Here is a 14102-nt window from a genome sequence, read left to right as displayed (position 1 = left end):
TTCTATTGGCTCCCGCCTCCCCACCTGACCCTGGCGCCCTACGCGCACGTGGAAAACTGTTGTTGCTGATCAGCCCATGCGTCACTTCCGGCTCCAACCCCCGAAAGGGCCGAACCGAAGCCGGCGGAAACGGAAGTGAGTTCAGGGTTGCTGAGTCTTTCCACTCTACGTCGCCTGGCGCAGGCGCGATACCTCGGGCAGCAAGGACCTGCAGCTCCGCCTCGGTGAGGAAGTCCATCCTGTGCCCCTTGGCGGCTCGGGTCTCGTGTGGCTGCGCTGCAGCGATGCCCCGCTATTGCGCAGCGATTTGCTGTAAGAACCGCCGGGGACGAAATAATAAAGAGCGGAAGCTTAGTTTTTACCCGTAAGTTGCCCCTAACGCGGAAGCTTCAGCTTGCCTTTGGGTCGCTGTAGTGTGGCGTTTGGGGTTAGGGTTTGGCGTCTCTCCTGTCTGCTCTGTAAATTTGTCCTCGGTTCTCCGGGAGTGTTTGATTTCTGCGCAGGAGGAAGACGCGAGTTGAGTCTATCTGGAAATGTTCTGACATTTCTAGGGAGGACGCTGGGCGTGTGGCGAGCCTTGGGGGTCTGTTGAGTGTATTAACAGGGCATTTTAAGCGGTAAAGTTTGAGCGATACTTCTGGTTTTCAGAGCGTTTCCCAACCTCCCCTGACATTTCATTGAACAACGCTAGTGGACGTGAGTTTGAGTGAAGTCCGAGAGTTGGTGATGGACAGGGAGGCCTGGCCTGCTACAATTCGTGGGGTCGCAAAGAATCGGACACGACTGAGCGACTGAACTGAACGGAATCACTTCAGGTGCATCAAACGTGCCGAATGGGAAGGTGCCCTCCAAGTTTATCTTACACCTCCTGTGAGTTAGGTCGCGTAGATGTTATTCCATTTTTTCCTGAGAAAACTGAGGCTTTTCAGAAAAGATCAGGTAACTTATCTTGAAAGTTTTGTGGCAGAGGCGGAATTATAATCTGTCACCTGCTCAGGGCTCTAGATAATTCTTCATTCATACAGAGAGCAGGTAAGTAAGGGCTAACAGATTTTCCCCCCTCTCCCAACGTAGAGCGTTCCTAGGAAGCCTTTTCTAAGCGAGGAAGCAATTGGTTTTATTTCGTAAAAGCGAAAAATTTGTTTGGGTCTGTTAGGCCTAACTTTTCCTAAAAGTGAAGTGGCAGAAAGCGAACTCTGGAAAAGTAGGGAATATTCCACTTTATTCCAAATTACTGTATGTATTCCAAATAACTATAGCCACGAAATATTTTTTTGTGGAACCCCAAAAGTACTCATTTTTATTTGGAACAATAGAGAAGAAGTATTGTGTACTACTTATTAGTAAGAGACGCGGCTCCAAAGCCAGATTTAGGTTGAAATACTGGCTCCATCACTTTGAAGCTGAACGACCTGTAAATTACTTAACCCTGCTACCTAAGACCTTCCATCTGTAAAGTGGACACGTTAATAGTACCGAATTCACACGTAGCGTCTAAAAACATAAAATAGCACTTGGCATTCATAACATGCTTCATGTTTGTGAAAAATCAACGTGTTTAAACTATTCTATAATTTCCTTTATTTCTTATGTGAAAGTGTTTGTCGCTCAGTTGTGTCCAACTCTTTGCAACCCGTGGACTGTAGCCCACCAGGCACCTCTGTCCATGGAATTCTAAATAATTTAGCTCTAATGTGAGTGTCTTTAAGTTCCTTTGAAGTTTCACTAGCTATTTTGTGAAGCTTTTTTGATTTTAGACCTAAAGCTCCTCCTTCAGTAATGATTTAGCTGCTCTCCCTTATCTTACCTAATGAAAAAAAAAAAAAAACCAAAAAACTGATAACTCCAAATGATTCGCACTATGTGCCATATTTCCAGAATTATCTTCCTTGAAGCCCTTCCACAGGTTGCAGAGATGTTTTAGGGGGATAAACATACTCTGGTATATGAATATCACTGGCTCTGAGGAGGTTTGTAGCAAAGAATCATGTTGAACTTAACACCATATTTCATGTATTTATTTGGCCTTGGATTTGGGGGGCTCATAACCCAGACTAGGACTTCTTTAGTCTTGTGGACTGCATAGTTATTATTTTTAAGGAGAGGAAAATAATAATGCCAGAGAAAGTCAATTATAGATTTTTATTCCTCAAAATGTGAATTTACTGGAAATGGAACTTTTTATTGACTTTTTAAAATTTTATGTGTTCAGTCCCCTAATAGCAGCCAACTTAAAAATTTTCTTACACTGTCGCGTTCTGCAAAATAAATTTATATTATTAGGAAATTAAATGAATATAGTGCTCAGTTTATAGCAGTGATTATTCTAAGTCCTCTGAAAGTAAAATTCTTTTTGCCACTAAATGCCTTTTCTCATTATGCTTATCATATTTATAATATAAGTTACTGATATATGTAAGGTTAAAAACTTTTCAAACTGTGTATGAATATTGTATCAATGGTAAAAAACTTCCAAAAGCAGATAATACGATTTTTTTCCTATGGAATGATATCAGCATTAAAAATTAGTTCCTACAAAGCACCCAGACTCTTTTCATCTAGCATCTTACTAAGTTATCAGTATTTATTTTTTATAAAATCTTACTACTGCAAAGCATAAATGGTTGTAATTGGGAGAAATGTTTAACAGCTGCTTCTTGTATGAGAACCTTTTGTTACTCCTTTTTAAAAATAGGAAATTATTATATAGTATGTGTCTTGGCCTGTGTTCCTATAAAATTTTCAAAAAAAATATGAATCACTGTTGTTTAGTGCAAACCTGTTTACACTGGTAGAATAAAGTTTTCTGTCAAATTCTGCAGCAAGTCCAAATTTTACCCTAAAACATGTAGTGTGTTAGCCAACTCTGAATATCCAGGCTATTTGGTACAAGAACAACATATATAAAGAGCTCTCTTGCCTTTCTCTGTCTTTTCTATTTGTTTCCTATTATAGAATATGAGTCTGCCCTCTTAACATGTTTAGTTCACTTTCAGAACTTGAATACTTGAATTTTAGAGTTCCCAAACCACTGGCTAAAGAAGACTAGAAATGTTGGGCTAGATTACTGATGGTTGGAATTGAGGCTGATTTCAGTAAAGAGAATGGAATATTAGTAGTTTTATAAGATATAGTATTCATTTTATGTTAACTAAACCATTTTCTGAATTAACATCTCCTTATTTTAAAAATATTAATATAAAAGCCTTAGGTTTAATTCTTCTTACAGACAGGAAACGGTTTGTTATATTACTATGAAGTATATTTGAATAGGACTTTTTAGTTAACAAAACTCTTACCTAGTTCTACAGACTATACAACAGAATGAAAAAGAAACATAATCCATAGAAAATATGAATAGACTTTATCCTTTGTAGTAACATATATGTTTTACTTGAAGGGACCCTGGGTTATGTTTTACAAACCAGTCTTCTCAGACAAAAGCTTTGGCTACACATCTCATATCTTAGCTTTCTTTGCTGCAGAGATGATATGACAGTAGTTGTCATGAAGATGCTATTGTATGGTAGGAATGGTTGTCTTGTCTTTGTGGCCCTTAGGTTACCCCTATATACAGGCCTGGAGTTTGGCGTTATTGTTAAAATATAGCAAAATTTTCCTTTTTTTAATTTCAGGTTTCCTCTCCATGACAAAGAAAGACTTGAAAAATGGTTAAAGAATATGAAACGAGATTCATGGGTTCCAAGTAAATACCAGTTCCTGTGTAGTGACCATTTTACTCCTGACTCTCTTGACATCAGATGGGGTATTCGCTATTTGAAACAAACTGCAATTCCAACAATATTTTCTTTGCCTGAAGACAATCAGGTATTGGAGGCAGGGAGTAGGGGAGAAGGGGCTAATACTGATTATGATGGCAGATTGCAGGGTGGCAGGTAGTCAGGAAGAGGGGAGGAGAGTGAAAAATAACTGTTGGGAAAACACATACTTGAGAAAGGAAAACTAATGTGTACTTTTACTGAAAGTGATAATTTTTTAATAAACCATTCTGAAGCATAGCTTAAGAGGAGCCAGAGATAACACATACATTAATTATCAGGTTGAGTTTTTAATGTAAATTAATGATCTAAGATTTTTTTACTAGTCTTGTGAATGATCTGAGATTTTTCTTCATATATTGATTATGCATAATTTTTTTTAAAAAAATGCTTTCACGTATATTTTGAGCTGTTACATACTGAAAACATTTTTTAACTGAATAAATTTGTTTGGCCAGTATACTACTCAAAGTTGTACTGAAATAGTCAGCACTATCTAATAAGAGAATAAAGCCTAGTAAGGACATCTTTTTTAGAATTTGAAAATGTTATTTTATAGGAGAAAGATCCTTCCAAAAAAAAATCTCAGAAGAAAAAATTGAAAAGTGAGAAAGAAGTATGCCTAAAAGCCAAGTCAGAAGAATCTTTTGCATCAAATGAGCCAAAGAAGCATCCAGTTAATACAGATCTCCTCCCTGAACATGCAGAATTACTTGAATCATCTGCCTTGGTAAAGCTACCAGATCCAAAAGCAGAAAGTGTGCAAAGTAACATATTAACTCTTAGTCTAGTTAAACAAGATACCAGAAAACCAGAATCTACCTTGGAAACATCAGTTAACCAAGACATGGGTATAGGTGGTTTTCACACATCATTTGAGAATCTAAGTTCTACAACTATTACTTTGACAACTTCAAATTTAGAGGGTATTCAGCAGCCTTTAGAAACCCAAGAAGTGATTGAAATAACTACTAATCATCTTGCTAACCCACACTTTACAAATAATTCTGTGGAAATTAAGTCAGCACAGGAAAATCCATTCATATTCAGCACAGTTACTCAAACAGTTGAAGAATTAAATACAGATAAAGAGTCCATTATTGCCATTTTTGTACCTACAGAAAATTCCAAACCTGCAATTAACTCTTTTATACCTGCCCCCAAAGAAACAGTGGAAATGGAAGAAGATATAGACATTGAAGAGTCATATAAGGATGTAGACTATGAGACAGAAGTTTTACAGATTGAGCATTCTTACTGCAGACAAGATGTAAATAAGGAACATCTTTGGCAGAAAGTGTCTAAACTACATTCAAAGATAACTCTTCTTGAGTTACAGGAACAACAAACTCTAGGGAGATTGAAGTCTTTGGAAGCTCTTATAAGGCAGCTAAAACAGGAAAACTGGCTATCTGAAGAAAATGTCAAGATTATAGAAAACCATTTCACAACGTATGAAGTTACTATGATATAGATTAAGAGGTTTCCAAGTTTGTGACTTTCATGTAAGATTTCTGTTAGCCAAACCAAATTCTGTGTAAAGTGAACTTTTTCCTGTGTAAAGTTCTTAACCTTAATGAAGCTAAGCAAGCGCTCTAATGTTATGAACTGCATCCTATTATTATTATGCTCATTTTCTGAAAACAACTCAAGAGTTGTTGGGTAGATGACATTTCATTGCTTGTTAATTTTGCAAATTTAAAGTAAAAACATAGTGAATAAGTAATACGATTCAGTCGTAAAATGAGAGAACACAGATATGGTAAACAAGAGCCCAGAATAGAAGTCAGGTTCCAGAATCAGTCCTGATTGTACCACTGAGGTGTGTCTTGGACAAGTTACTTATTAAGATTGAGTCCCAGTCTCTTAATTTGTAGAAGGAGGGCACTTAACTAGATCTTACATAGTCTGTTTCTTTATAGTTTCTTCCCTTTCTAGAAGATACTTTTAATAGAAAAAGTTTTCTGTATGATAATCTTACACAAAAGTAGATGCTGGCTAGAATTTTCTATTACCTGTTAAATTCTTCCCAATATGTATTAAATTCTGTGTTGCTTGACCTTTGGGCTGTAATTTTTTGTATTATACAGCTTCCCTGATGGCTCAAGCAGTAAAGAATCCACCTGCAATGCAGGAGAGCCAGGTTTGATCCCTGGGTCGTGACGATCCCCTGGAGAAGGGAGTGGCGACCCACTCCAGTATTCTTGCCTAGAGAATCCCATGAACAGAGAGGAGCCTGGAGGTCTGCAGTTCATGGGGTCACAAAGAGTTGGACATGACTGAGCGACTAATAGTTTTTGTATTTTACCGGAAAATACTCCTGTTAGGTTTCATTCCAGTTGAACTAAAATAAGGAATCAACCATTGGCCTAATTTTTAGGAGAGGTACTTTAAACTTGAAAGAATATGTACTTTATATGTAGCTGACCATCATAATACACAGTTATTTAAACTTGACACCCTGCAATAAAGTTATTTTTATAAACCAAAAATTTCAATGAGGTTAATTTTTTAAATATTTTTTAGGAATTAACAGTTTGTATCTATTTAAAATGTATAACCTTTAAATGTGTGCATGTGTCATTTTAAAATTCCAGAATAATAGATTAATTCTTATACCTTCCCACTTAACATGTATTTTATTAAAAGAAATTATAGATAGGTGGTGATGACCATGGCTTTCCAGGTGGTGCAGTGATGAAGAATCTGCCTGCCAGTGCAGGAGATGCAGGTTGATCCCTGGGTTGGAAAGATCCCCTGAAGTAGGAAATGACAACCCACTCCAGTATTCGTGCCTAAAAAATTCCTTGGACAGAGTAGCCTGATAGGCCCATGGGGTTGCAAACAGCTGGACGCGACTGAGCACGCGCACATGGTAATGACCTTAGGGAGACAACTAAGAAAGAGAGGAAGGGTGGTTTTTCTGATTTCTGTAAGGTAATAAATGGGTTTTGGTGCTGAAAAATAGGACGTGCTCAATAAATAATTGACTACACAGCAGATAGTATTTTAATTGTTTTTCTAAGTCGATGATGATTATTTGGGGTTATATTTCACTTAGCTTTTTAGGCTAATAAAATTAATTAGTATTATATGAATGTGTGTCAGCTCATTATAAAGTTGATCAGAGGTGTCCTTATAACCATGGGGGGAAAAAATGTAACATTTTTGCATAAATTATGTACATATAATTAATAAAGTTGATATATTAAGTTCTGTTTTGATAATATTTAAAATACATTCTCAATGTAAATAGCCCTTTTAAGTCATTATAAAGTGTTGTACATTATAGTTATTTTCTATTTATAGTTTACTCAGGAATAATTTAGGAGAAGGCAGTGGCACCCCACTCCGGAGGAGCCTGGTAGGCTGCAGTCCATGGGGTCGCTAAGAGTCGGACACGACTGAACAACTTCACTTTCACTTTTCTCTTTCATGCATTGGAGAAGGAAATGGCAACCCACTGCAGTGTTCTTGCCTGGAGAATCCCAGGGACGGTGGAGCCTGATGGGCTGCCGTCTGTGGGGTCGCAGAGTCGGACACGACTGAAGCGACTTAGCAGCAGCAGCAGGAATAATTTAGGAGAAGGCAGTGGCACCCCATTCCAGTACTCTTGCCTGGAAAATCCCATGGACAGAGGAGCCTAGTGGGCTGCAGTCCATGGGGTCGCTAAGAGTCTGACACGACTGAGCGACTTCACTTTCCCTTTTCACTTTCATGCATTGGAGAAGGAAATGGCAACCCATTCCAGTGTTTTTGCCTGGAGAACCCCAGGGACAGGGGAGCCTGGTGGCTACTGTCTGTGGGGTCGCACAGAGTCAGACACGACTGAAGCGACTTAGCAGCAGCAGCAGGGATAATTTAAACTAGTTGTATTTCTTTAAACTACTATATTACAAGTATCTAAGATACTCTTGTATATTCTGTTCAGAATGTTCCAGCCTAACTCAGTTAACTGTTAAATTTTATTTGGGGGTTTTGACCAACTTTGTTTCTTACTTGGATTATTATAGGAACTTCTTAACTAATAGTACCTATATTTTGGATCTCTGCTTTTGTATCTTTCTGGAGTCTACTGTTAAGTTTTTTACCTAAACTCTACATCTAGCTGTATCACCTGTGTACCACTTAAATTTCCTAGCTCAGAAATCGGTAATCGCCCTTTAATACTTACAGAATAAAGCAAAACTTGTTTCCATCATGTATATAATCCTCTGTGATTCTGTTCATCCTGTGTTCTAGCCATACTCGAATTCTTAGCATTTCTCAAACATGCTGACTTTGTTTTTCTGCTTATTTTATTCTTTAAATTCAACCAGTTAAAATTACATTTCAGCTTTGTGGGAATATCATCCCTTTTACCAATCAAAATTGTTTTTTCTTTGTTTCTACAGGGTTTGTATTACAATACTGTAGCAGTATTTACACATTTTTTAAATTAATTTTTATTGAAGTATAGTTGCTTTTGTTTATCCTTTTTTTAATATCATGATGTTATGGCTTTCTGTTTAACTTCACTATGCTTTTTTTTTTTAATTCTAGTGTTAATTGAATAAATGAAAGTACAGCTTTTAAGGATCAAAGAGACATGTTAACGTGGGATGGGGGAAGGTAATGTGATGAAGTAAAAAGTAAAAGCAGACAAGAGAGAGCATCCCTGGCTTCATAGCCAGGGCTCATCGTCACTTTTATTTCACTGATAATGTAATATTCACTCAATAAAGGTTTGGATGAATATTCTGAATTTGCCTCCTTAGAATTTCTTATTATTTAAAATAAAGTACCTTCTTAACAAATATGTCCTTCATACTTTGAGAATGTTCAGGGAAGGATATTGATCTTCATATAGTCTTTGAAACATTCTATGTTTCCAGTGGACAGTACAATTTACCAGTTATGTGCTATGCCACCTATTAATTGATTTTTGTTGTCAAAGGCTATCCCCACCACAAACTATTTCCTCTTTTCTATCCCAGATAATTAGAAAGGATATTAAGTCTAAGCTGTGTATCTTCATGCCTACACTTCAGGGTGATTGGTAAGTCAAATTTAAAAAAATTTCATCATAAATAATACATGGCATTGATCTAAACACCAAACAGGAAATTTTTCTGCATACTTTTGATCTTGAAAAAAATGAGTCATCCATCGAGAGTTGAAATATTGATGTGCAGATTAATTTTACTATTACTAGCTAAATTGAACAGTTCTGTCAACTAATTTGGTGTTCAAGTACATGCTTTTTTCTTTTTTAGATTATACTATTTTGTTTTTCTGTGGATGAGGTGAGTGGGTTAAAACAGCTGTCAGGGAAAAGCTATAGAGAAGGGTAAGGGTGGAGATACTGACCAAGATGCATTTGTGTTAGAGAAACTTTCTTCAAGGAATGATCTGTTTCATTTATCACTTTTAACCTATTCACCACCCTCTGTTTTTTTGGTTGCTTGACCACCTTACTTCCAGTGAACTTTTCCTCCATTCCTTCTCAGCCACCTCATTTCCATGGTAAGTTGTAGACCTTTGTCATTTCCAGTACTTGAATCCGCTTTGAAAATTGTCAACTTCAAGCTCTTCATTCTGACCACCAGCTTCTATTCTTTAGCATAGTTTTTGGAACATCTTGCATTGCAACCAACCTTTTCCATGAAGGATCGAACCCAGGTCTCCCGCGTTGCAGGCAGATTCTTTACAATCTGAACCACCAGGGAATGAGGCCTACCTATATTGGGGAGGGCAATCTACTTTACTCTGTCTACTCATTCAAATGTTAATCTCACTCAGAAACACACACAGATTGACCCAGAATAACATTTAACCAAATATCTCAGCACTCTGTGGCTCAGCCAGGTTGACACATTAACTGTTACAGGTAGCAATAGAAGACCAACACTATCCCCCTTCTGTATTCACCTCCATCCTTACTCTGATGCTGTGAACCATCATAACTACTCTCCAGTAAAACCTTAAACAGTATTGATTCCCTGTCTACGGTTCTCACTTGCCTAAACTCCATCTCATTGAATTCAAATACCTGTCTGCTTTTTGCTACATCAGAGTAGTTAGACTTAGCTGGAGAAGATCACGTCAATGGACAGGCTTAATTCCACATTCATATCCAGAAACCCCAAGTGGACCCAGCAGCATTATTGTACTTCTCAAGTGAGTTCATATCTCCAGTCTGATTCTCCCTCACACTGCTCCCTTCGCCTCCTACTACCCCTTCCTACTCTCCCAAGGTGAGGATCCCATTTCATGCTTCACTGAAAAAGAAAAAATCCAAAACACCTCTATAAACCAAAATAGACTGTTACACAGTAGTAGTTGAATGAACTACATGTACATGTATCAACATGACTGCTCAAATTATGTGAAAAAGGTAAATTGCAAAACATCTGACAGCAGTCTACTATGTGCTGTGCTGTGCTCTGCTTAGTCTCTCAGTTGTGTCCAAATTTTGTGACCTGGTGGACTACCCCACCAGGCTCCTCTGTCCGAAGAAATTCTCCAGGCAAGAATGCTGGAATGGGTTGCCATGTCCTCCAGGGGATCTTCCCAACCCAGGGAACAGTCTACTACTTAATTAAATTTTTAAAATACACAAAACAGTAACATGGTGCTTATGTTTACATTCCAGCATAAAAGAAACACACCAACTTCAGGATAATGATTACTTCTCAGGAGGCAAGAAGGGGTGACGGTGGAGAGACTATATGTTATTCCTTTAAAAGAGAAAAGTGAGGAGCTGAATAAAGATGACAAATTTTGTTACCCATTTAAATAATAGGTACAGGTCTACTATTTTTTTAAATGTTTCAGAGTTTAAAATTACATATTTTAGTTGAAATGACAGAAGACTGTTAGGTTTATTAAAGTAACTAAAGAAATGATAACCCACTCCAGTATTCTTGCCTGGAGAATCTCATGAACTGACCAGCCAGGGGAACTACAGTCCATGGTGTCGCAAAGAATCATATACGACTGAAGTGACTGAGCATGCAAACTTGGATTTGAAGTTAGGCACTGTGCTAGGCAGAACAATAGTCCCTCCTCACTAACTCTCTGACAAGGGGCAATTTCCCTTTTTAGTAAGTGGCTAAAGTGGGGTGGAATGGGGTAGGGGGGAGCAGGTCACAAACTTCTTCAGCTCTCTGCAGCAGTGAAATAAGAGCCAAATGAGGATGACATTTTGCATATCATTTCCCCACTTGCTAGCACATTTCAGTTTCATGTCTCTCCTTGAGCTTGTAGTAACAGACTGGCCCACTTTTCTATTCCCAGGGAAATTCCCGGATCTACGACCAAGATGGGGTTGAGATGCACCAGGAGTAGACCTGATGGCGTCCCGGACCAATGTCCAGTTTCTCACCGTTAAAAACTTGCTTGCCTCTGATGTCACACAAGGTGCAATCAAAGTAACCTTCCAGAATGCCTCCCAAGCTAAGATCAGTGGGGAAAACATTTGTCACCTGAGTGCCAGTGTGTGACCCTGAGTATATTCCTTACCACAATAAGACCGATACAAACATAAAACCGCAGTGTTCGTTCCCAGCGTCACCACACGAGTATAAGTGATAGCAAAAGAGATGGTGAAGGGCTGGCCAGTCAGGAAAATGTGATTTTTTTCCTTGAGTTATTAGGCCCAGTCCTTCAGTTCATTCCCACAGATTCCACAGAAAGAATATCTGAGTAGTTGGGACAGAAGTTACAGGAGAGCCTCCTCTGGTCCCACTAAGAGCTAGTGTTACCAAAGGAAGAAGCCTGCTGTACTTCCTATCTGAGTAACCTTTAACCTGAGAGATGCTCCTGGAGCTTGAGCTCCATCTAGCTTCTGAATTTGGATTCTTAGCGAGGCTGGGCACTTCGGGACTACCAATCCAAGTTTGGAACATAAGTGACAGTACACAGTAACATCATGGACAGCAAATCCCTTGAAAATCTATGATCTGACAGATGAGGTTAGTAGTTCTAATTCCCAAGAAGTTATGAAATTGTCAAAGAGACCAGAAAGCTTGACCGAGAAAGGAGTGTTCGGTCCACACGCTTTGCCCATTTCTGGTTGCTCCCCTCACAGGAAGGTTGGATGTCCTTGGCATTGGCAGGTCGGTATAAACCTCCAACGAGGCGCCCCTTTTTGAGGCTGCCTTCAGTAATTATGAGGCATCTCATTCAAAACAGCAGAGCGGACTCCTCACTTGCTTTGCCCAGGGCATATCATTCATTCACACAAGCACACCTTAGAGTTAGTAAAGTACAGCAGAAAACGTGTTTGCTAGGAGAACAAAGAACTAGAGCTCCAAGCATCCTTACCTTGTCCTGAAGAATCCCAGATGATCCTCCAAGGTGAAAGGTCGTTGCTAAACCACGAAGATGCCGGGATTCTTGGCCTCCGGAGAAGAATTCAATCCGGAGCCAGAGATGAGGCTTGATCGCTCAGAGCTTTTGTGTAATAATTTTTTCTTTAAAGTATAAAAGAGATAGAGAAAGCTTCTGACATAGACATCAGAAGGAGGCAGAGAGTGTGCCTCCCAGCTAGTCTTTAGCTGAATGTTACATAGCTACTAGCAAGCTGTTAATTATAGAAAGGAGATGTCTCAAAACTCAAAACTGAGTGGCACCAGGCCCCTCACCCACAACATGCATTTTGAGATAACATTAGCACCAGCTGAGTTATCCCAGGCCATAAAGCAGTTGACATGAATCTTGAAGAAAGGCAGGTTTCCAAGTAAATACGGAGTTTCATTAACATAGATTAGGAGAACAATGTATGAGTAAACATAGTGGTTTGTCAAGTCAGTTCTGAATCTTAGGTGGAACTGACTTGAAGACACAGTCTAGGGCAAATACATAGTTCCCTGGTGGCTCAGTCGGTAAAGTGTCTGCCTACAATGTGGGAGACCTGGGTTTGATCCCTGGGTTGGGAAGATCCCCTGGAGAAGGAAATGGCAACCCACTCCAGTATTCTTGCCTGGAAAATCCCATGGACTGAGAAGCCTTGTAGGCTACAGTCCATGGGGTCACAAAGAGTCGGACACTTGACTGAGTGACTTTCCCTTCCCTTCCTTAACATAGCTTAAGACAAATATTTCCATAAGAAAAACGCATTGTTTAGCTCAAGGTTTGAGAAAAGTTAAGATCTGGTGGAGCCAGGTGTCATCATGGCAACACAGAATTTTAAGGGAAACCTCTTTTTAAATTTGTATAGAGAAGGGGAACATTTGTTTGTTTCCTCCTGCTGCTAAAGAGAGAGATTAAAAAAATGTCTGACATTTGCAGCCTATTACCTCTGTTTGGAGACCTCTAGCCTTCCTGCCTGTTACCCTCTCAATTTTATATCAAAAGTCTCAAAATATTGCCTCCTCTGTACCCTTTCCAAGGAAGACATTGGAAAATGTATCCTAAGGAAATTAGGACATAAAAGAAAATCAAATCTAGAATGGTTTCCTAGATGATAATTTCTCATTCAACTGAAATCCCAAGTTGTTGGTGAAGGGCAGTTCCAACGTGACAACTGGACTACAGACCTAGAGAGCCACCGATACAAATTGGAGTAGGTCAGATAGCTCAAAGACAGATGAACATTGATAGAATAATGTGTTGAACATCTTCAGAGGAAACTTACATATCTATGGTAGCACTTAGAGACGACAAAATACTAAGTATAGGGAGAACAACATACAAATCAGACAAATATTGATGCAAAATGGGTAGCAAAGATTAGGCCATTGTATCTTGGTACATTGTTGTAGCCACCCGTTCCGGGAAACAAACTCACTCAAAAGGACAATGCAGATCAGTTCAGTTCAGTTCAGTCACTCAGTTGTGTCTGACTCTTTGCGACCTCATGAATTGCAGCACGCCAGGCCTCCCGGTCCATCACCAACTCCCAGAGTCCATCCAAACCCATGTCCATTGAGTCGGTGATGCCATCCAGCCATCTCATCCTCTGTCGTCCCCTTCTCCTCCTGCCCTCAATCTTTCCCAGCATCAGGGTCTTTTCCAATGAGTCAGCTCTTCGCATCAGGTGGCCAAAGTATTGGAGTTTCAGCTTCAGTATCAGTCCTTCCAGTGTACACCCAGGACTGATCTGCTTTAGGATGGACTGGTTGGATCTCCTTGCAGTCCAAGGAACTCTCAAGAGTCTTCTCCAACACCACAGTTCAAAACCATCAATTCTTCGGCACTCAGCCTTCTTCACAGTCCAACTCTCACATCCATACATGACCACCGGAAAAACCATAGCCTTGACTAGACAGACCTTTGTTGGCAAAGTAATGTCTCTGCTTTTGAATATGCTATCTAGGTTGGTCATAACTTTCCTTCTAA

The 14102-nt window shown here is 39.2% G+C and overlaps 1 protein-coding gene across 8 annotated transcripts; it reads left to right on the top strand.

Moving 5' to 3' along the window:
- On the top strand, positions 138–6271 carry THAP5 (THAP domain containing 5). Of its 8 annotated transcripts, none has more exons than XM_018047165.1 (4): positions 173–312; positions 649–841; positions 3636–3828; positions 4339–5360. In XM_018047165.1, the coding sequence occupies exons 2-4, from the start codon at positions 834–836 to the stop codon at positions 5251–5253; spliced, it is 1116 nt and encodes a 371-aa protein (XP_017902654.1). In that variant the 5' UTR covers positions 173–312; positions 649–833; the 3' UTR covers positions 5254–5360. The 8 variants fall into 8 exon arrangements, with proteins under 8 accessions (XP_005679238.1, XP_017902659.1, XP_017902654.1 ...); XM_018047167.1 differs by having other exon boundaries at positions 173–364; positions 649–815; XM_018047164.1 differs by having other exon boundaries at positions 173–364.

This window comes from Capra hircus, chromosome 4 (assembly GCF_001704415.2).
Source record: "Capra hircus breed San Clemente chromosome 4, ASM170441v1, whole genome shotgun sequence".
Taxonomy (NCBI): Eukaryota; Metazoa; Chordata; class Mammalia; order Artiodactyla; family Bovidae; genus Capra; species Capra hircus.
The sequence above is the reverse complement of the archived record's forward strand: the minus strand, read 5'-3'. Positions and strand labels throughout refer to the sequence as shown.